The sequence below is a fragment of the Heteronotia binoei genome, chromosome 7 (genome assembly GCF_032191835.1).
Source record: "Heteronotia binoei isolate CCM8104 ecotype False Entrance Well chromosome 7, APGP_CSIRO_Hbin_v1, whole genome shotgun sequence".
Classification (NCBI taxonomy): domain Eukaryota; kingdom Metazoa; phylum Chordata; class Lepidosauria; order Squamata; family Gekkonidae; genus Heteronotia; species Heteronotia binoei.
Window position 1 is genome coordinate 5,233,601 of NC_083229.1, and position 21,478 is coordinate 5,255,078.

A 21,478-nucleotide genomic window follows, 5' to 3' on the forward strand; every position below is an offset into this window, starting at 1 on the left:
TCTTATGTGACACAGAGTGTTGGACTGGAGGGGCCATTGGACTGATCCAACAGGGCTTCTCTTATGTTCTTATGTGACACAGAGTGTTGGACTGCAGGGGCCATTGTCCTGATCCAACAGGGCTTCTCTTATGTTCTTATGTGACACAGAGTGTTGGACTGGAGGGGCCATTGGACTGATCCAACATGGCTTCTCTTATGTTCTTATGTGACACAGAGTGTTGGACTGGATGGGCCATTGGCCTGATCCAACATGGCTTCTCTTATGTTCTTATGTGTGACACAGAGTGTTGGACTGGAGGGGCCATTGGCCTGATCCAACATGGCTTCTCTTATGTTCTTATGTGTGACACAGAGTATTGGACTGGATGGGCCATTGGCCTGATCCAACATGGCTTCTCTTATGTTCTTATGTGGGAGTATGTAAGTATGTTATCTTATTAACATAAGATAATGCATGGCCCCGCCCCACCCACCTCACAGGGTGTCTGTTGTGGGGGAGGAAGGTAAAGGAGATTGTGAGTCGCTCTGAGACTCTTCGGAGTGGAGGGCGGGATATAAATCCAATATCTTCTTCTTCTTCTTCTTCTTCTTCTTCTTCTTCTTCTTCTTCTTCTTCTTCTTCTTCTTCTTCTTCTTCTTCTTCTTCTTCTTCTCCTGCTGAAACCTGCTGCCCTATGGGCAACCCCTCTCCTGGTGGCAACAGCCCCCCCCCAAAAAAAAATGTGCCTCAGAGTCACCTAGAAACCAATCTCATTCCCCTGACTCCTGTGTGGGCATGGAAGTGACAGCAACAGGTGACAGACCAATGCCTGGTGCCCTGATCTATGTGTCTGAAAACTGCCATCCCTGTCTCGGATTACTGCAAGGCGGCACAATACCGACTCCCTTCCGGTTTCCACCGGTAAGTGTGAAAAGGCCCTTCGTTTGCTCCGGGGCCATTTTTCCTAAGCTAAGACAAAGATGTGTGAGCCAGAGGCTAAGAAACTGTGAGCTAGCTCACGCTAACTCAGCTTAGAGGGAAAACTGGTAGCAAGACTTGGGTCTGACAGAGGCTAAGGAGAACTGGTGGTAGTCTGAGGTGACTGCAGTAGGCTAGTTTAGGCCCCCCCCCCCAACTTTTTTGAGCCTGTAGGGCACCTTTGGAAATCTGGCATGGTGGTTGGGTGCAGTTGCAAAATGGCTACCACAAAATGGCTGCTTCAAGAGGCGGAGCCAACCACAAAATGGCTGCCTCGGCTTGCCTTCAGGCAAGGAGTGCGGATTCTTGTGCCATGGCGGCAGCTGCTGCCAAAAACAGCATTTTTTAAACATCTGCACAGCCAATTGAATCTCCAAAGCCAAATCAGAAACAGGTGATTAAAATGTGGAATGTGCTACTAGAGCAGGGGAGTCAAACATCTGGCCTGGGGGCCGAATCAGGCCCTCGGAGGGCTTCCTATCAGGCCTCTGAGCAACTGGCTGTCATCCGCTTCCTTCTCCCTCTCTCTTGCTTCCTTCTGCATCACAGCTTGCTTTGCAAGGCTTGCTGAATCACACAGGAGCTACGGAGTGAAGCCTCTGTTTTCTCCATTGGCTGAGGCTCCTCCCTTGGAGAGGAAGGGGGGGGAGGAAGAGCTTGCATTGCCAGGTTATCAAAACCACACAGCAGAGCTACTGAGCCAAGCCCCTCTTCTTCTATTGGCTGAGGCTCCTCCCCCTCCTGGTCCCCTGGGGAAGGAAGGAAAGAAGTCAGACCTTCCTTTGCCCAGTTCCCTGGATCCCACGGGAGAAAATACAAAGAAAGCACCTTTAAGAGCAGTGAGTGCTAAAATTTTAAGCATGGTTTAAGTTTTTTATTTTTTAAAAAAAAATCTTTAATTGTGTTTGTCTGTGTCCTTTATAAAACTTATATCCTTACTATATAATCTTAAATAGGTACACGTATGACCTGGCCCGACATTGCCCATCCCACCAAGGTCTCATTTATATCAGATCTGGCCCTCATAACAAATGAGTTCGACACCCCTGCGTTAGAGGATGCGGTGACGGCTACAAGCATGGTGACGAAAGGTGCCATCATGTTGCAGCCGAATTATAATGACCCTGCAGGGTTTTCGGGGCAAGAGATGTTCAGAAGTGGTTTGCCTCTGCAGTGGTGGTTTCCTACCCAAGTACTAACCAGGGCTGACCCTGGCTTTAAAAGGGGATCAGACAGAGTCATGGAGGAATAGCTCTTTAGTTGTGGTAGATTTTCCAGGCTGTTGGCCATGGTCTTGAACATATGAACATATGAAGAACATATGAAAGCTGCCTTATACTGAATCAGACTCTTGGTCCATCAACGTCAGTATTGTCTTCTCAGACTGGCAGCGGCTCTCCAGGGTCTCAAGCTGAGGTTTTTCACACCTATTTGCCTGGACCCTTTTTAGGTGGAGATGCCGGGGATTGAACCTGGGACCTTCTGCTTCCCAAGCAGATGCTCTACCACTGAGTCACCGTCCCTCCCACTGTCTTGGCATTGTAGAACCTGACGTTTTGCCAGCGACTGTGACCGGCACCTTTGGAGGTATAATACGGAAGGCTAGAGTTCTCTCTGTGTCAAAGTGAGAAGAAGATGGTGGGCAGGTAGTTTATATCTACCCAGGACGGTGGGGTGCGACTGAGACATTATGTTGTAGAGGATAGGTCTATCAGTGGCTACTAGCCATGGTGTCTAAAGGGTTCCTGCACTTTCAAAGGTAGTCTACCTCTGATTCCCAGAGACAAGACGCAATATTGGGGAAGGCCTTGGCCTCTCTGCCCTGCTGCTAGAACTCCAGAGGAACTAGTAGGATGCTGGACTGGAGGGACCCTCGCTGGTCTGATCCACTGGGGCTCTCCTGATGTTCTTCTCAGGGGAAGGCCTCAGCCTCTCTGCTCTTTTCTTGGCCCTCCAGAGGAATTGGTTGCCCACTGTGTGAGACAGGATGCTGGACTAGATGGACCACTAGTCTGTTCCAGCAGGGATCGTCTGAGGTTCTTATTGGGAAGGCCTTGGCCTCTCTGCCCTGTTCTTGGCCCTCCATATGAACTGGTTAACCACTGTGTAAGACAGGATGCTGGACTAGATGGACCCACCCTGCTCTGATCCAGCAGGGCTCTTCTGAGGTTCTTCTAAGGGGAAGCCCTCAGCCTCTCTGCCCTGTTGTTGGCCCTCCAGAGGAACTGGTTGGTTACTGTGTGAGACAGGATGCTGGACTAGATGGACCCTCACTGGTCTGACCCAGTAGGGCACTTCTGATGTTCTTCTCAGGGGAAGGCCTCAGCCTCTCTGCCTTTTGCTGGCCCTCCAGAGGAACTGGTTGGCCACTGTGTGAGACAGGATGCTGGACTAGATGGACCCTCCCTGGTCTGACCCAGCAGGGTACTTCTGATGTTCTTCTCAGGGGAAGGCCTCAGCCTCTCTGCCTTTTGCTGGCCCTCCAGAGGAACTGGTTGACCGCTGTGTGAGACAGGATGCTGGACTAGATGGACCCTCCCTGGTCTGACCCAACAGGGCTCTTCTGAGGTTCTTCACAGGGGAAGGCCTCAGCCTCTCTGCCCTGTTGCTGGCCCTTCAGAGGAACTGGTTGGCCACTGTCTGAGATTGGATGGTGGACTAGATGGACTGTTGTTTTGGTCCAGCAGGCCTCTTTTTATGTTCTTATGTGGAGGCCCACGGACGCCGTAAAAGGAAGCCCCCTCCCCCCCCCAGTTGCCCTTCCATTTTGCTTTCCCAGCCTCCCAGGCCGTTGGCAATTGCACTTCTGCAGGGCTGCTTCTGGCCTGCTCTCTGAGCCTTTTTGATTCCACTGCAAGCTCCGCTCTCCATACGTGTCAGAGGGAACGAATGCGTTGCTAAGCAAAGCAGCCTCTCTTCCGATGCTCCGGGCCCCGCTGGGCTGCTCTTGACAGCAGATGCTGTTTCTCTGCTTCCCCACCAGGCAAACATGCTCTGCCCTGCCCACTCCAACGTGCCCGGGCTCTCTTCCTTCTCCCGGCGTGGCGCCAGGCGATGTCTTGAAAACCAATTGACATGTCTCTTTCTAGCAAAGATCTTGGCGATCGGATGGGGAAGGGGGTGAGGGCGGCTGCGTGTGCTGGCGGCTGAGAGCTCTCCACTGAAGACTCCCGCACTTATTCATTGCGCCAGGAGCTGTACGGTGCATTCAAGGGATGCTTGTCTTTGCGCCGAGGCTTTTTAGGCTGCCGTAGATGCCAAGACGGGGGGCAGCGGGGTGGGGAGCATTGCTCCTCTAAGCTGTGGAGTCCTGTGAGGAAAAACTCTGTGAGAGCCCTCTCCAGCCCCACCCACCTCACAGGGTGTCTGTTGTGGGGGAGGAAGGTCAAGGAGATTGTGAGCCGCTCTGAGACTCTCCGGAGTGGAGGGCGGGATATAAATCCAATATCTTCATCTACCTCACAGGTTGTCTATTGTGGGAGAGGAAGGTAAAGGAGATTGTGAGCTGCTCTGAGACTCTCCGGAGTGGAGGGCGGGATATAAATCCAATATCTTCATCTACCTCACAGGGTGTCTGTTGTGGGGAGGAAGGGAAAGGAGATTGTGAGCTGCTCTGAGACTCTTCGGAGTGGAGGGCGGGATATAAATCCAATATCTTCATCTACCTCACAGGTAGTCTGTTGTGGGGGAGGAAGGTAAAGGAGATTGTGAGCTGCTCTGAGACTCTTCGGAGTGGAGGGCGGGATATAAATCCAATATCTTCATCTACCTCACAGGTTGTCTGTTGTGGGGGAGGAAGGTAAAGGAGAGTGTGAGCAGCTCTGAGACTCTTCGAAGTGGAGGGCGGGATATAAATCCAATATCTTCATCTACCTCACAGGGTGTCTGTTGGGGGGGAAAAAGGGAAAGGAGATTGTGAGCCGCTCTGAGATTCTTCGGAGTGGAGGGTGGGATATAAATCCAGTATCTTCATCTTCCTCACAGGGTGTCTCTGTTGTGGGGGAGGAAGGTAAAGGAGATTGTGAGCCCCTCTGAGACAATTTGGAGTGGAGGGCGGGATATAAATCCAATACCTTCATCTACCTCACAGGGTGTCTGATGTGGGGGAGGAAGGTAAAGGAGACTGTGAGCCCTCTGAGACTCTTCGGAGTGGAGGGCGGGATATAAATCCAATATCTTCATCTACCTCACAGGGTGTCTGTTGGGGGGGGGAAGGTAAAGGAGATTGTGAGCCGCTCTGAGACTCTTTGGAGTGAAGGGCGGGATATAAATCCAATATCTTCTTCTTCTTCATCTTCTTCTTGCTTTGTGAGCTACTGGCATCAAGGTTGTGAGCTGCTGCGTAAATTGGTTTCGTTGGGGCCCTTTTTCCTGAGCTAAGACAAAAAAATGTGTGAGCCAGATTTTTTTTACTTCTGATGAGTCATATATCTTCAGATGTCTTAAATTGAGACTGTTGGAGTTGGAGGAAATGAAGCTACGGTCAACAGACCCTTACATTTGCTCCCAGCTTCCTTAGGTCTTTATGCTTTCTGCGGCAAAATGCCCCGTTATCTATCAGACTTAACCATTCCAAGTCATCGCAGGGCATTTATGTTGGCTAGACTAAATGCGTTTCCCTCCAAAGTTTTACAAGGGAGATATCATCGAGTCCCTTTAGACAACAGACTCCGTTCCTGTAGAGCGTTCCTGTGGAGTTCTGGTCGCCGCACCTCAAAAAGGATATTATAGTATTGGAGAAAGTCCAGAAAAGGGCAACTAGAATGATTAAAGGGCTGGAACACTTTCCCTATGAAGAAAGGTTGAAACGCTTGGGACTCTTTAGCTTAGAGAAACATCGACTGCAGGGTGACATGATAGAGGTTTACAAGATAATGCATGGGATAAAGAAAGTAGAGAAAGAAGTCCTTTTCTCCCTTTCTCACAATACAAGAACTCGTGGGCATTCGATGAAATTGCTGAGCAGACAGGTTAAAACGGATAAAAGGAAGTACTTCTTCACCCAAAGGGTGATTAACATGTGGAATTCACTGCCACAGGAGGTGGTGGCGGCCACAAGTATAGCCACCTTCAAGAGGGGTTTAGATAAAAATATGGAGCAGAGGTCCATCAGTGGCTATTAGCCACAGTGTGTGTGTATATATAAAATTTTTTGCCACTGTGTGACACAGAGTGTTGGACTGGATTGGCCGTTGGCCTGATCCAACATGGCTTCTCTTATGTTCTTATTCCCGACTGAATTCAGCATATATTGCTTGACTGTTCCTTTTATCATCATCTCCGTAAAGATTTATTTTGCAAGCTTTCTTTCTCCCCAGATTTGTCTGTTCTGCCACCCTGTTGTTATTTATTGAACGATACTGGGGGGGGGGGGGGTAGCGACGCAGTGGCAAAATTTTTGGCTGACATCCTTAAATTTAAATCTGACCATGTATGAATGCATCCGTAAGCTTGGTTTCATTTTGATTTTATCTCCAGTGTTTAAATTTTTACATTCTGTGTGTTTTGATTTGCAACTGTTATGCCATTAAAGGTTTTCTTTGGTATGGTGTGAGCCATAGGCTTAAAAACTGTGAGCTAGCTCACACTAACTCAGCGTAGAGGGAACACTGCTGGTGGGCTTCTTTCCCAAATGTGTCTCATGACTAGATCTGCCTCTTTCTTGAGCTTGCAGCCAGCTTTTCTGGAGGGAAGGGAGCATTTATTTACTCATACCCTGCGTTCCTCCCTATATTTGGGACTCAACGTGGAACGTCTGTCCTCCATTGTCTACCAGCAAACACTTCTAAGAGGTTAGCCAAGCTGAGAGTTTGTCGTGGGCCCAAGGTCACCCAATAAGCTTTCGTGGTTGAAGCGGGGATTCGAACCCAGGTCACCCAGGGTGCCAAGTCCACCCTGCCAGCTCACATGCCGAAATCATTCAGATGCATGCTGAAATTGGCCACTGTGTGTCCTTGGTTCTCCCAGAGGAATGCCTTGTGGCATGTTCTCCGAGTGCAGGCAGGCAGAAGTCCAAAGCCAGCCCAAGGTCGAAGTCCAGGAAGCCCTGTGTGTGTGTGCGCGCGTGTGTGTCTGTGTTCTTACTTTCAGAGGGTAGCCGTGTGGGCCTGCAGTCGAACAACTGGATTTGAGTCCGGCCGCGCCGTCGCGATTTCGGATGCACGAACCTTTGCTAGTCAAACCTCCCTTCGATAGATACGTAAACCGGCGCGACCGCGATTGGCTGCGCTTTCGGTGGCCCTGACGTGCCCAGCGCAGGCTTTATAAAAGCCACCGAGCTTTGGGAAGACTCGCTAGGAACGGAGGCCGTCATCCCAGGCTTTGAGCGCCAGCGAGCTGTCAGATATCGCAGGGCTGCCAATTTCCATTCCAGATGCACTTGCAGCGTCTCGTTTCCGGAGAGCTCAAGCGAGGGCTTTGTGTTCTCGCAAGCAGCCCTCACAGCGAGGCTTCGGTTCCCCTGCAGTCGCTTCCCTCCCTCCCTGTCCAAACATCTTTAGCTTGTTGCTTTCCGAAACACAAGCCTGTCAGAGCTTAACATGAAAGGTGACAAGTGGAGGAGGGGAGGGCGGTATGCAAAAGCCTCTTCTGGGAAGCGGGATATTTCCGCACGCCACGGAAACAGGGTGTGGTGTTCCGGTAGCTTCTCATTCCCGTTCCGTTTGGCTGCCAGAACAGAGTGCTGTCCTGTTATTAATAGTAGAAAGAAAGCAAGAGCCAAGGGGCACCTTTAAGACCAACAAAGTTTTCTTTAGAATGTCTAAAGAGGTTTGGAACACTTTTCCTATGAAAAGGTTGGGAACACTTTCCCTATGAAGAAAGGTTAAAACTCTTGGGGCTCTTTAGCTTGGAGAAACGTCGACTGCGGGGTGACACGATAGAGGTTTACAAGATTATACATGGGATGGAGAGGGTAGAGAAAGAAGTCCTTTTCTCCCTTTCTCACAATACAAGAACTCGTGGGCATTCAATGAAATTGCTGAGCAGTCGGGTTAGAACGGATAAAAGGAGGTACTTCTTCACCCAAAGGGTGATTAACATGTGGAATTCACTGCCACAGGAGGTGGTGGCGGCTACAAGCATAGCCAGCTTCAAGAGGGGGTTAGATAAAAATATGGAGGTCCATCAGTGGCTATTAGCCACAGTGTGTGTGTGTGTGTGGGCTTCTAATGTCCTGGCCTCACTGGTGGACCTCCTGATGGCACCTGTGTTTTTTGGCCACTGTGTGACACAGAGTGTTGGACTGGATGGGCCATTGGCCTGATCCAACATGGCTTCTCATGTTCTTATGTGACATAGAGTGTTGGACTGGAGGGGCCACTGGCCTGATCCAACAGGGCTTCTCTTATGTTCTTATGTGACACAGAGTGTTGGACTGGAGGGGCCATTGGCCTGATCCAGCATGGCTTCTCTTATGTTCTTATGTGATGCAGAGTGTTGGACTGGATGGGCCATTGGCCTGATCCAACATGGCTTCTCTTATGTTCTTATGTGACTCAGAGTGTTGGACTGGAGGGGCCACTGGCCTGATCCAACATGGCTTCTCTTCTGTTCTTATGTGATGCAGAGTGTTGGACTGGATGGGCCATTGGCCTGATCCAACAGGGTTTCTCTTAATGTTCTTATGTTAAGGACACTTCATCAGAGAATAGTCTAACGAAGTGTGCTTCTCAGGGTCGGCGCTTGGGAGTAGGCCAAGTAGACAGCTGCCTAGGGTGCCACCTGGCCTAGGGGTGCCCAGAGGCTTCCCGAGCAGATGCTCTACCACTGAGCCACCGTCCCTCCCAAACCTTGCTTTGTTCCAGAGGGTACGAGCAGGTAGCTATCTATTGAAAGGCAGTAAAATAATAAAGATTAATGACATATATTGTTGGCATCAACTCCCCCCTCCCCAACCTGCAGCTGTTATCCTCTGGGGTGTGCGTTGATAGCTTTCTGGTTTTGCTAAGATAACCATCAATTGATATGGAGTTTCTCAGAGTTAGAAGAGCCCCATCCCACATTCCAATCCCTCCCGGGTCTCTTCTCTTATAATTGAAAATTTGACAGTGGGCGGGAGGAAGCAGAAGGTCCCAGGTTCAATCCCTGGCATCTCCAAAAAAGGCTCCTGGCAAATAGGCGTGAAAAACCTCAGCTTGAGACCCTGGAGAGCCGCTGTCAGTCTGAGGAGACAATACTGACTTTGATGGACCAAGGGACCGATTCAGTAGAAGGCAGCTTCATATGTTCATATGTACGGCAGGGGAGGGACAGTGGTTCAGTAGCAGAGCATCTGCTTGGGAAGCAGAAGGTCCCAGGTTCATTCCCTGGCATCTCCAAAAAAGGGTCCAGGCAAATAGTTGTGAAAAACCTCAACTTGAGCCCCTGGAGAGCCGCTGCCAGTCTGAGTAGACAAGACTGACTTTGATGGACCATGGGTCTGATTCAATATAAGGCAGCTTCATATGTTCATATGCTTGGGGAGGGATGGTGGCTCAGTGGTAGAGCCTCTGCTTGGGAAGCAAAAGGTCCCAGGTTCAATCCCCAGCATCTCCAGCTAAAAGGGTCCAGGCAAATAGGTGTGAAAAACCTCAGCTGGAGACCCTGGAGAGCCGCTGCCAGTCTGAGTAGACAAGACTGACTTTGATGGAAACCTGGCTTTTGGCACAGCACCTTGAATCCCTCCTCCCTTCCCGAGTGAGAATTACCCTTCTTGGCATAGCTAATTGGAGCAAGCGTGGATTCTTCCCTCATTCAGCAGCGTGGCAAATTATAAATGGGGGTCGCCTTGAAGTGGGGGCCATCTTCAGGTACTCGATCTTTAGCCAGATGGATTGCTGATAAAAGATGGTGAGGGGGCCTGGGGACGGCTCGGTTTATGTGCAGGCATGCGTCACTAAGTGCAGCTTGGAGTTATGGCGGTGGGAGGAAGGTGGCGGCTAAATATGAAGGACCCCTCATTGCATGAGAGAAAAGAAAGTACCCAGTGAATAGAAGAACATCAAAAGAGCCCTGCTGGATCGGACCAGTGAGTGCCATCTATTCCAGCTTGCTGCCTCACATGGTGGCCACCCAGTTCCTCTGGAGGGCCAAGAAAAGAGCAGAGAAGCTGAGGCCTTCCCCTGAGAAGAACATCAGAAGAGCCCTGCTGGGTCAGACCAGTGAGGTCCATCTAGTCCAGCCTCCTGCCTCACACAGTGGCCAACCAGTTTCTCTGGAGGTCCAAGAACAGGGCAGAGAAGCCAAGGCCTTCCCCTGAGAAGAACATCAGAAGAGCCCTGCTGGGTCAGACCAGTGAGGGCCATCTATTCCAGCTTCCTGCCTCACACAGTGGCCACCCAGTTCCTCTGGAGGGCCAGCAACAGGGCAGAGAGGCTGAGGGCTTCCCCTGAGAAGAACATCAGAAGAGCCAGACCAGGGAGGGTCCATCTAGTCCAGCCTCCTGCCTCACATAGGGGCCAGCCAGTTCCTTTGGAGGGCCAACAGCAGGGCATTAGAGGCTGAGGCCTTTGAAAGAAGAGTCCAACTGAATCAGACCATTGGTCCATCTGATCCAGCATCCTGTCTCACACAGGGACCAACCAGTTTCTGTGGAGGGCCAAGAGCAGGGCAGAGAGGCCAAGGCCTTCGGCTGCGAAGAACATCAGAAGAGCCCTGCTGGATCAGACCAGCGGTCCATCTAGTCATAAGAACATAAGAGAAGCCATTTTGGATCAGGCCAATGGCCCATCCAGTCCAACACTCTCTGTCATACAGTGGCCAATATATATGTGTGTGTGTGTACACACACACACACACACACACACACACATATATACTGTGGCTAATAGCCACTGATGGATCTCTGCTCCATATTTTTATCCAATCCCCTCTTAAAGCTGTCTATGCTTGTAGCTGCCGCCACCTCCTGTGGCAGTGAATTCCACACGTTAATCACCCTTTGGGTGAAGAAGTACTTCCTTTTATCTGTTCTAACCCGACTGCTCAGTAATTTCATTGAATGCCCATGAGTTCTTGTATTGTGAGAAAGGGAGAAAAGGACTTCTTTCTCTGCTTTCTCCATCCCATGCAGAATCTTGTCAACCTCTATCGTGTCACCCTGCAGTCGACATTAGTCCAGCCTCCTGTCTCACAGTGCTGTCAACCACTTCCTCTGGAAGTCTAACCACAAGGCACAGAGGCTGAGGCCTTCCCCTGAGTTTGCCTCCTGGCTCTGGGATCCAGAGGCTTAGAGCCTCCAAATGTGGAGGCTCCCCTCAGTCACCATGGCTAGTAACCATTAATAGACTTATATGTATCATAGACATATCTTAATGGGTAAAATCACCTTCCCCTGGTGACTTCTCTAGTGACTTGGGAGGACCTGGCAGAATTTCCTGGCTACCTTGACAACTGCCATTGCAGCTCATGAACTTGAGCTGCCAACCTCCAGGTAGCACCTGGAGATCTCCTTTTTTTACAATTGATCTCCAGATGACCAAGATCAGTTCCCCTGGAGCAAATGTCTGCTTAGGAGGGAGGAGTCTATGGCATTATACCCTGCTGAGGCTCCTTCCCTCCCCAAACCCTGCTCTACTCAGGCTTTTACCCCCCACCCCCGCCCCCAATCTCCAGGTATTTCCCAGCCCAGAGCTGGCCGCCCTACTCATGGACACAGTGTGCATTCATGAAGATAGATCCAGGCGGGCGGTCGTGTTGGTCAGAATCAGTAACCAACCAACCAAATTTAAGACCAACCAAGTTTTATTCAGAACGTAAGCTTTCGTGTACTAGAAACACACACTTCATCAGACAATAGTATGGAATGGCAAGCAGTCCTGAATATGGAGGAAGTGGGCAGTGAGTTAGTATGCAGAGTCTTGTATACTTCTATAAGAACATAAGAGAAGCCGTGTTGGATCAGGCCAATGGCCCATTCAGTCCAACACTCTGTGTCACATAAGAACATAAGAGAAGCCATGTTGGATCAGGCCAATGGTGCATTCAGTCCAACACTCTGTGTCACATAAGAACATAAGAGAAGCCATGCTGGATCAGGCCAATGGCCCATCCAGTCCAACACTCTGTGTCACATAAGAACATAAGAGAAGCCATGTTGGATCAGGCCAGTGGCCCATCCAGTCCAACACTTTGTGTCACATAAGAACATAAGAGAAGCCATGTTGGATCAGGCCAATGGTGCATTCAGTCCAACACTCTGTGTCACATAAGAACATAAGAGAAGCCATGTTGGATTAGGCCAGTGGCCCATCCAGTCCAACACTCTTTGTCACATAAGAACATAAGAGAAGCCATGTTGGATCAGGCCAGTGGCCCATCCAGTCCAACACTCTGTCACATAAGAACATAAGAGAAGCCATGTTGGATCAGGCCAGTGGCCCATCCAGTCCAACACTCTGTGTCACATAAGAACATAAGAGAAGCCATGTTGGATCAGGCCAGTGGCCCATCCAGTCCAACACTCTGTGTCACATAAGAACATAAGAGAAGCCATGTTGGATCAGGCCAGTGGCCCATCCAGTCCAACACTCTGTGTCACATAAGAACATAAGAGAAGCCATGTTGGATCAGGCCAATGGCCCATTCAGTCCAACACTCTGTTTCACATAAGAACATAAGAGAAGCCATGTTGGACCAGGCCAGTGGCCCATCCAGTCCGTGTCACACAGTGGCCAAAAAAATCCCCATGTGCCATCAGGAGATCCATCCTTGGGGCCAGGACTCTAGAAGCCGTCCCACTGTGCCCTTCCAAGCACCAAGAATACAGAGCATCACTGCCCCAGACAGAGAGTTCCAACAATACGCTGTGGCGAATAGCCACTGATGGACCTCTGCTCCATATGCTTATCATAGAAATGTTTTTTTAGCAGATTAAAAGAGGTGACAGAAGTTGGGGTCTGGTGTTTGTTAGTTAATGTTAACTGAGCTGAAACAACAATGAAAGGTAATATTAAGCAGATTGATGTCCATGTGCTAAACCCATTAGTTATCCTGGGTGTGAAGTGCAATAAATGAGAGTCTGTTGTCATGTTTTTGCATTCTTGAGTGTGTGCTGGAGGACTCAAGAGGGAAAAGCGACAGGAGTGATTTCCGCATCCACAGCTTGTGTCAGCCTGGGAGCTGCCTTAATGATTCAGTGCTGTCCAAACAAAGTTTTGTACTTGCTTTTCTCCTTTATCTCTTCCTTCCCCCCCTGCATTCCATTAGGGTAATTTCGTTTCTTTCTCTTTGTTCCAGGAAGCATCCCCTATAGCCGCTTGTTAATGCAAACGTTCCCACGACTGCGTCTCTCTCTCCTTCTCTTAATCCCAAAGCTGGCTGCATGCTTAAGCTTTGTACTTGGTTCATGTTAAATATTTAGCAACTTAGTTGGAACATCAGAAAACGTTAATGGGCAAACACTAATGCACCAAGTGGCGATGTTGTGGTCTAGCCGGTGTGCAAACTGAGCTGAAGGCGCATTAATTTTTCTCATAGGTAAAAGGCCGGAGCCTGATTTGCACATTGGCCCCGCCAACTATCTGCGTCGGTCTGAAGCTGTGATCACTGCAGTACGTTTGATGGGACATGGATGTTGTGGGCATAGAAAGCCCATAACCAGAGATTAAAGATTTGGGAGTAAGACCCATAGGTTGCCAGATCAGTGTGCTCTGGACACTTTGTGTGTGTCTGAACTGAGTCTGGGTCAACACTCCCTCTAAGCTGTGGAGTCTTGTGAGTAAAAATTCTACTTTGTGAGCCGCTGCATCCATTAGTTTGCTCTGGGGCCATTTTTCCTGAGCCGAGACAAAAATGTGTGAGCCGGAGGCTAAAAAAAAACACCTATGAGCTAGTTCACACTAAGCTAGAGGGAACACTGGTCTGGGTTGCCTCTGAACTAGGCCCGAAGGAGGGATCGGGTGCAAATCCTGCAACTCTATCATGCATTGATTGTGCACAGTTATGGCGGCATCACAGATGGAAGCTTTCGTGTTGGTAGGTCTCACGTTCTGTATTTTCTGGCTATGCAGCTGCAGCAATTGCCGCTTCAGAGCACAGGGAAAACGGTTGTGCGAAATACCACCCAGTCCCTTTTCAACTCACCCAACCACTGCGGCCATCTTCAGGGGACTGCTTTGTGTGTGTGACCTCCCCCCGCTTTCTGAGTTTAGGCAGGTGGCAACCCAGCAGAGGGCCTTCTCTTGGTTATGACATCAGAACTCTGGGATTCTCTCCCAGGGGAAATTTGGTAATTTGGCCGTCCCCTTCTGCTTCTGGTTTCCCCAGTGGGTAGATACTTTTTTGTTTCGTTGGTGCTCCCTCAGCGATCATCTCTAATGGTTGTTTTCATGTCTTTGTACATATTTCGGCTCTGTTTTTAATGGTGATTTTATTATGTGTGTTTTAATTTGCTAGCTTCCTTCTAGGCCCTTCTGAAGGCAAAAAAGCTTGGGTGTTGATTTTGGAAATAAATAAGATCTGGCTTACAGAACGGTCCTGCCCGGCTTCATTCTGGTGGCAGAAATTTCTAGGTCTCTTAAGAACATAAGAGAAGCCATGTTGGACCAGGCCAATGGCCCATCCAGTCCAACACTCTGTGTCACACATAAGAACATAAGAGAAGCCATGTTGGACCAGGCCAATGGCCCATCCAGTCCAACATTCTGTGTCACACATAAGAACCTAAGAGAAGCCATGTTGGATAAGGCCAATGGCCCATCCAGTCCAACACTGTGTCACACATAAGAACCTAAGAGAAGCCATGTTGGATCAGGCCAATGGCCCATCCAGTCCAACACTGTGTCACACATAAGAACATAAGAGAAGCCATGTTGGATCAGGCCAATGGCCCATCCAGTCCAACACTCTGTGTCACACATAAGAACCTAAGAGAAGCCATGTTGGATCAGGCCAATGGCCCATCCAGTCCAACACTGCGTCACACATAAGAACCTAAGAGAAGCCATGTTGGATCAGGCCAATGGCCCATCCAGTCCAACACTCTGTGTCACACAGTGGCCAAAAAACACAGGTGCCATCAGGAGGTCCACCAGTGAGGCCAGGACACTAGAAGCCCTCCCATTGTGCCTCTCCCAAGCACCAAGAATACAGAGCATCACAGAGAGTTCAGACAGAGAGTTCCAACAGTACACTGTGGCTAATAGCCACTGATGGACCTCTGCTCCATATGTTTATCCAATCCTCTCTTGAAGCTATCTATGCTTGCAGCCGCCACCACCTCCCAGAAATTTAGCAGGAACTCCCTCTAACCCTGGTGGAAGAGTTCCCAAGTCTTCTGAGCCCTGTCTCACATCCAGAAATTATTTCCAAAGTTCTCCTTTCTGCAAGGGCTTCTGAAAACATAAAAAACATAAGAGAAGCCATGTTGGATCAGGCCAATGGCCCATCCAGTGCAACACTCTGTGTCACACAGTGGCCAAAAAAAACCCCAAGTGCCATCAGGAGTTTCACAAGTGGGGCTAGAAGCCCTCCCACTGTGCCCTCCCCCACAAACACCAAGAATATAGGGCATCACTGCCCCAGACAGAGAGTTCCATCAATACCCTGTGGCTAATAGCCACTGATGGACCTCTGCTCCAGATGCTTATCCAATCCCCTCTTGAAGGTGGCTATACTTGTAGCTGCCACCACCTCCTGTGGCAGTGAATTCCACGTGTTAATCACCCTTTGGGTGAAGAAGGACTTCCTTTTATCCATTCTAACCCGACTGCTCATCAATTTCATCGAATGCCCACGAGTTCTTGTATTGTGAGAAAGGTAGAAAAGTACTTCTTTCTCTACTTTCTCCATCCCATGCATAATCTTGTGAACCTCTCTCATGTCACCCCTCAGTCGACGTTTCTCCAAGCTAAAGAGCCCCAAGCGTTTCAACCTTTCTTCATAGGGAAAGTGTTCCAACCTTTAATCATTCTAGTTACCCTTTTCTGGACTTTTTCCAATGCTATAATATCTTTTTTTGAAGTGCGGAAATTCCTGAATATTTGGGGCCAGAGCCTGGGGAAGGGCGTGGTTTGGAGAGGCGGTGGATTTCAGCGGGGTATAATGCCGCAGAGTTCACCCTCCACAACAACCAAGGGAATTAATTCCTGCCATTTAGGGTAAGCCATAATTGCAGGGGATTTCCAGGCACCACCTGGAGGTTGGCAACCCTAGGACCACTTGGCTGGCTGCTTGAAAATCCCTGATCAGGTTGGCAAACTCGATTGGCATTTTTCAGGCTTTGGCTGCTTCAAGCCTCCGCACGAGGTTAAGCTTTGCGTGCCCCGAAGGCTCCAAAGGAACAGCAGTCTGCTGAGAATGGATACGAGGGTTGGTGTTTCCGCCCCCCCCCCTTTTCTTGTTTAATGACTTCGCTGCCTTTCACCCTCTTTTCAGCTCCTCGCCTCCGGGAGTTTTTGAGAAGGAATACGAGATCTACCACGATTATGGCTCCGACGGGCAGCGGCTCCAATACAGGTGAGCTGATCTCCTCTTTCCCTCTTTCCAGAGAGCTTGTGGCTTCAGCCAGTGTAAATGAAAACCCTTTGCTCCGTCGCAATGCAGAGCTGAGGAAGCGGAGCACGGGAAAAGAGCAGAGAAGCAGCCTGTTCTGCTTGGAGTGGGAAGTGGGGTCCAGGGTATGAGAGATGAGAACGTTTGACGGAGGGAGGAACCCCAGAGAAAGGTCTGCTTTGCAAGGGTACAGCATTTCCCCCTTCCTCTTAAGTTAAGTTTTGCACACGTGAGCAATCTGAAACAGTTCTTCTCTGAAGCTCTATTCTGTCTCTTTAACATCTTGGGCCCTAAGAACATCAGAAGAAGAAGACTGCAGATTTATACCCTGCCCTTCTCTCTGAATCAGAGACTCAGAGCGGCTTACAATCTCTTCTATCTTCTCCCGGCACAAAAGACACCCTGTGAGGTGGATGGGGCTGAGAGAGCTCTCCTGGAAGCTGCCCTTTCAAGGACAACCTCTGTGATAGCTATGGCTGACCCAAGGTCATTCCAGCAGCTGTAAGTGGAGGAGTGGAGAATCAAACCTGGTTCTCCCATATAAAAGTCTGCACACTTCACCACTACACCAAACTGACTCTCAGAAAAGCTCTGCTGGGTTAGATTGCCGGTCCAATGTCCTTTTTACTAATGGGACTTTCTAGATGCCTCTGAGAAGCCCATCAGCTGGGCAAAATCAATGCTGCCTGTTGCTGTCTCCCTCTAGCTAGCACTTGGAGGGCTATTGCCTCTGAAGGTGGAAGTTCTATCTAGCCATCATGGCTTCCTGCTAGATCTCTTTTCCATAATCCACTTTAAGACTTTAGATTTTCTGGGCTGTGTGGCACGTAGATCACCTGTGTGGTCTTGGCATTGTAGAACGTGATGATTTGCCAGCAGCTGTGACTGGCATTTTCAGAGGTCTAACACAGAAGGCTAGAGTTCTCTCTGTGTCAAAGTGAGAAGAAGATGGCTGGCTGGTAATTTATATCTACTCAGGAAGGTGGGGTAGGGCTCAGTCTTTATCTTGTAGGGGTTTCCCAGGGTGTGACATGCTAATGGAGGAGCTTTCCTCCATTTAAGGCTCTTTGAGGAGGGCCTCTTAAATGTACTCTGCATCTGCTAGAAGCGTGGCTTCTGACAGTTTCAGTATGGTAACCCACAAGTCTAAATTTACTCAATATATTAACCCATCTGGGGCTGGACCAAGTTTTTTTGGCACCTAGGCAAACTGCGACCTAGGCATCCACTGAATTCAGCATCCTGTTTTCTGCAGTAGATAACCAGATGTTTTTGAGAAGCCGAAAAACATCACCCAAAGGGCGCAGCCACCCCCACCACGAACCCCAAGTAACCTGGAGGTCCCTTCAGCCAGTATCATAATACCCCTGTATAAATTAATGGTGCGTTCTCATTTGGAATACTGTGTGCAATTCTGGTCACCGCACCTCAAAAAGGATATTAGAGCATTGGAAAAAGTGCAGAAAAGAGCAACTAGAATGATTAAAGGGTTGGAACACTTTCCCTATGAAGAAAGGTTAAAACGCTTGGGGCTCTTTAGCTTGGAGAAACGTTGACTGCGGGGTGACATGATAGAGGTTTACAAGATAATGCATGGGATGGAGAAAGTAGAGAAAGAAGTCCTTTTCTCCCTTTCTCACAATACAAGAACTCGTGGGCATTCAAAGAAATTGCTGAGCAGTCAGGTTAAAACGGATAAAAGGAAGTCCTTCTTCACCCAAAGGGTGATTAACATGTGGAATTCACCGCCACAGGAGGTGGCGGTGGCTATAAGCATAGACAGCTTCAAGAAGGGGTTAGATAAAAATATGGAGCAGAGGTCCATCAGTGGCTATTAGCCATACGGTGTATAAATATGTTTGGCCACTATGTGACACAGTGTTGGACTGCATGGGCCATTGGCCTGATCCAATATGGCTTCTCTTATGTTATGTTTTTAGGACAGTCTGACGCACACAGCCTTTGCATATGGAGATTGTGTTCCAGCCTTTGACACCCTTCTTTATGACTCTCTCTAACCCCTCCTAAGTTTCTTAGAACTCACTCTAGTTGCCATCAGGATATATTGTACTCGATCCACATGTACATGCCGTGAAGGGGAAAAAAATCAGTGAATGTGTGACATGGAAGATACCGTTTGCAGGGTCAGCTCTTGCTTACAAAAGAGAGCAATGGAAAGGACAGAGATGGCCATTAGGGAGTACTAACCCATGACCCACTTTCAGGAGCTGTGCGACCTGAAAGGATGACGAAGATGGTGAGGGATCTGGAGACCAAGTCCTATGAAGAAGGGATGAGGGGGCTGGCCATGTTTAACCTGAAGAGGTGGCTGAGAGGTGATAGGATCACCATCTTCAAGTACTTGAAGGGCTGTCCTAGAGAGCAGGGGTGGCTAACGATAGCTCTCCAGATGTTTTTTGCCTACAACTCCCATCAGGCCCAGCCATTGGCCATGCTGGCTGGGGTTGATGGGAGTTGTAGGCAAAAAAAAATCTGAAGAGCCACCGTTGGACACCCCTGCTATAGAGGATGGTGTGGAATTGTTTTCTGCAGCCCCAGAAAGTAGGACCAGAACCACTGGGTTGAAATTAAATGAAAAGAGTTTCCAGCTCAACATTAGGAAGAACTTCCTGACGGTTAGAGCGGTTCCTCAGTGGAACAGGCTTCCTCCTTGGGAGGTGGTGGGCTCTCCTTCCTTGGAGGTTTTGAAACAGAGGCTAGATGGCCATCTGACAGCGATGAAGATCCTGTGAATTTAGGGGGAGGTATTTGTGGGTTTCCTGCATTGTGCAGGGGTTTGGACTAGATGACCCTGGAGGTCCCTTCCAACTCTATGATTCTATGACCCACTTTTGGGTCCCGACATGAGCCCCGTGGTGCAGAGTGGTCCGCTGCAGTACTGCTATCCAACCTCTGCTCACGACCTGAGTTTGATCCCGGTGGAAGCTGGGTTCAGGTAGGTGGCTCAAGGTTGATTCATAAAACAGGACTCGTTTTCTGGAGCAGGAACTCCTTTGCATATTAGGCCACACACCTCTGATGTAGCCAGTCCTCCAAGAGCTTACAGTAGGCCCTGTAAGAAAAGGCCTATAAGCTCTTGGAGGATTGGCTACATAAGAGGGATGAGGCCTAATATGTAAAGGGAGTTCCTGCTACAAAAAAAAAAGCCCTGGGTAAAATGAGTACCCAGCTTGCTGGAGGTAAAGTGTAGATGACAGGAGAAGGCAATGGCAAACCACCCCGTGAAAAAGTCTTCCCAGAAAAGAAGAAGACATTGGATTTATATTCCGCCCTCCACTCAAGAGTCTCAGAGCAGCTCACAATCTCCTTGACCTTCCTCCCCTACAACAGACACCCTGTGAGGTGGGTGGGGCTGGAGAGGGCTCTCACAGCAGCTGCCCTTTCAAGGACAACCTCTGCCAGAGCTATGGCTGACCCAAGGCCATTCCAGCAGGTGCAATTGGAGGTGTGGGGAATCAAAACCGGTTCTCTCAGATAAGAGAGCTCTGGCTGACCCAAGGCCATTCCAGCAGGTGCAAGTGGAGGAGTGGGGAATCAAACCCGGTTCTCCCAGATAAGAGAGCTCTGGCTGACCCAAGGCCATTCCAGCAGGTGCAAGTGGAGGAGTGGGGAATCAAACCCGGTTCTCCCAGATAAGAGAGCTCTGGCTGACCCAAGGCCATTCCAGCAGGTGCAAGTGGAGGAGTGGGGAATCAAACCCAGTTCTCCCAGATAAGAGAGCTCTTTCTGACCTAAGGCCATTCCAGCAGCTGCAAGTGGAGGAGTGGGGAATCAAACCCGGTTCTCTCAGATAAGAGAGCTCTGGCTGACCCAAGGCCATTCCAGCAGGTGCAAGTGGAGGAGTGGGGAATCAAACCCGGTTCCCCCAGATAAGAGAGCTCTGGCTGACCCAAGGCCATTCCAGCAGGTGCAAGTGGAGGAGTGGGGAATCAAACCCAGTTCTCCCAGATAAGAGAGCTCTTTCTGACCTAAGGCCATTCCAGCAGCTGCAAGTGGAGGAGTGGGGAATCAAACCCGGTTCTCCCAGATAAGAGAGCTCTTTCTGACCCAAGGCCATTCCAGCAGGTGCAAGTGGAGGAGTGGGGAATCAAACCTGGTTCTCCCAGATAAGAGAGCTCTGGCTGACCCAAGGCCATTCCAGCAGGTGCAAGTGGAGGAGTGGGGAATCAAACCCAGTTCTCCCAGATAAGAGAGCTCTTTCTGACCTAAGGCCATTCCAGCAGCTGCAAGTGGAGGAGTGGGGAATCAAACCCGGTTCTCTCAGATAAGAGAGCTCTGGCTGACCCAAGGCCATTCCAGCAGGTGCAAGTGGAGGAGTGGGGAATCAAACCCAGTTCTCCCAGATAAGAGAGCTCTTTCTGACCTAAGGCCATTCCAGCAGCTGCAAGTGGAGGAGTGGGGAATCAAACCCGGTTCTCTCAGATAAGAGAGCTCTGGCTGACCCAAGGCCATTCCAGCAGGTGCAAGTGGAGGAGTGGGGAATCAAACCCGGTTCTCCCAGATAAGAGAGCTCTGGCTGACCCAAGGCCATTCCAGCAGGTGCAAGTGGAGGAGTGGGGAATCAAACCCAGTTCTCCCAGATAAGAGAGCTCTTTCTGACCCAAGGCCATTCCAGCAGCTGCAAGTGGAGGAGTGGGGAATCAAACCCGGTTCTCCCAGATAAGAGAGCTCTTTCTGACCCAAGGCCATTCCAGCAGGTGCAAGTGGAGGAGTGGGGAATCAAACCTGGTTCTCCCAGATAAGAGTCCACACACTTAACCACTATACCAAGCTGGCTCTGATGTGAGGTCACCCCATAGGTCAGTACTAACCTGGTGCTTGCACAGGGGACTAGCTTTGCCTTTTTTACCACAGGTTGGGAATCACTTTGTTAAAGGCACATCGACTGAGGCATTCTTGTCTACGTTGTTGATCAGTTCAGGAACTCCCTCCTCTTAGAACTCCTTCCCATTAGAGCCTGAATGTTTCCTGAACTTCAGTGAGATTTTCCTTCCTGTGCGGCTGTTGGATCGTCAGGGCTGTTCAG

General features: G+C 49.6%; 1 protein-coding gene across 1 annotated transcript in view; it reads left to right on the top strand.

Moving 5' to 3' along the window:
• Positions 1-21,478, top strand: part of LOC132574920 (rho GTPase-activating protein 39-like) — a 357,248-nt gene that overhangs the window by 214,254 nt on the left and 121,516 nt on the right. Inside the window, 1 exon segment of the mRNA XM_060243173.1 lies at positions 16,315-16,395. Coding sequence (XP_060099156.1) covers positions 16,315-16,395 — 81 coding nt within the window.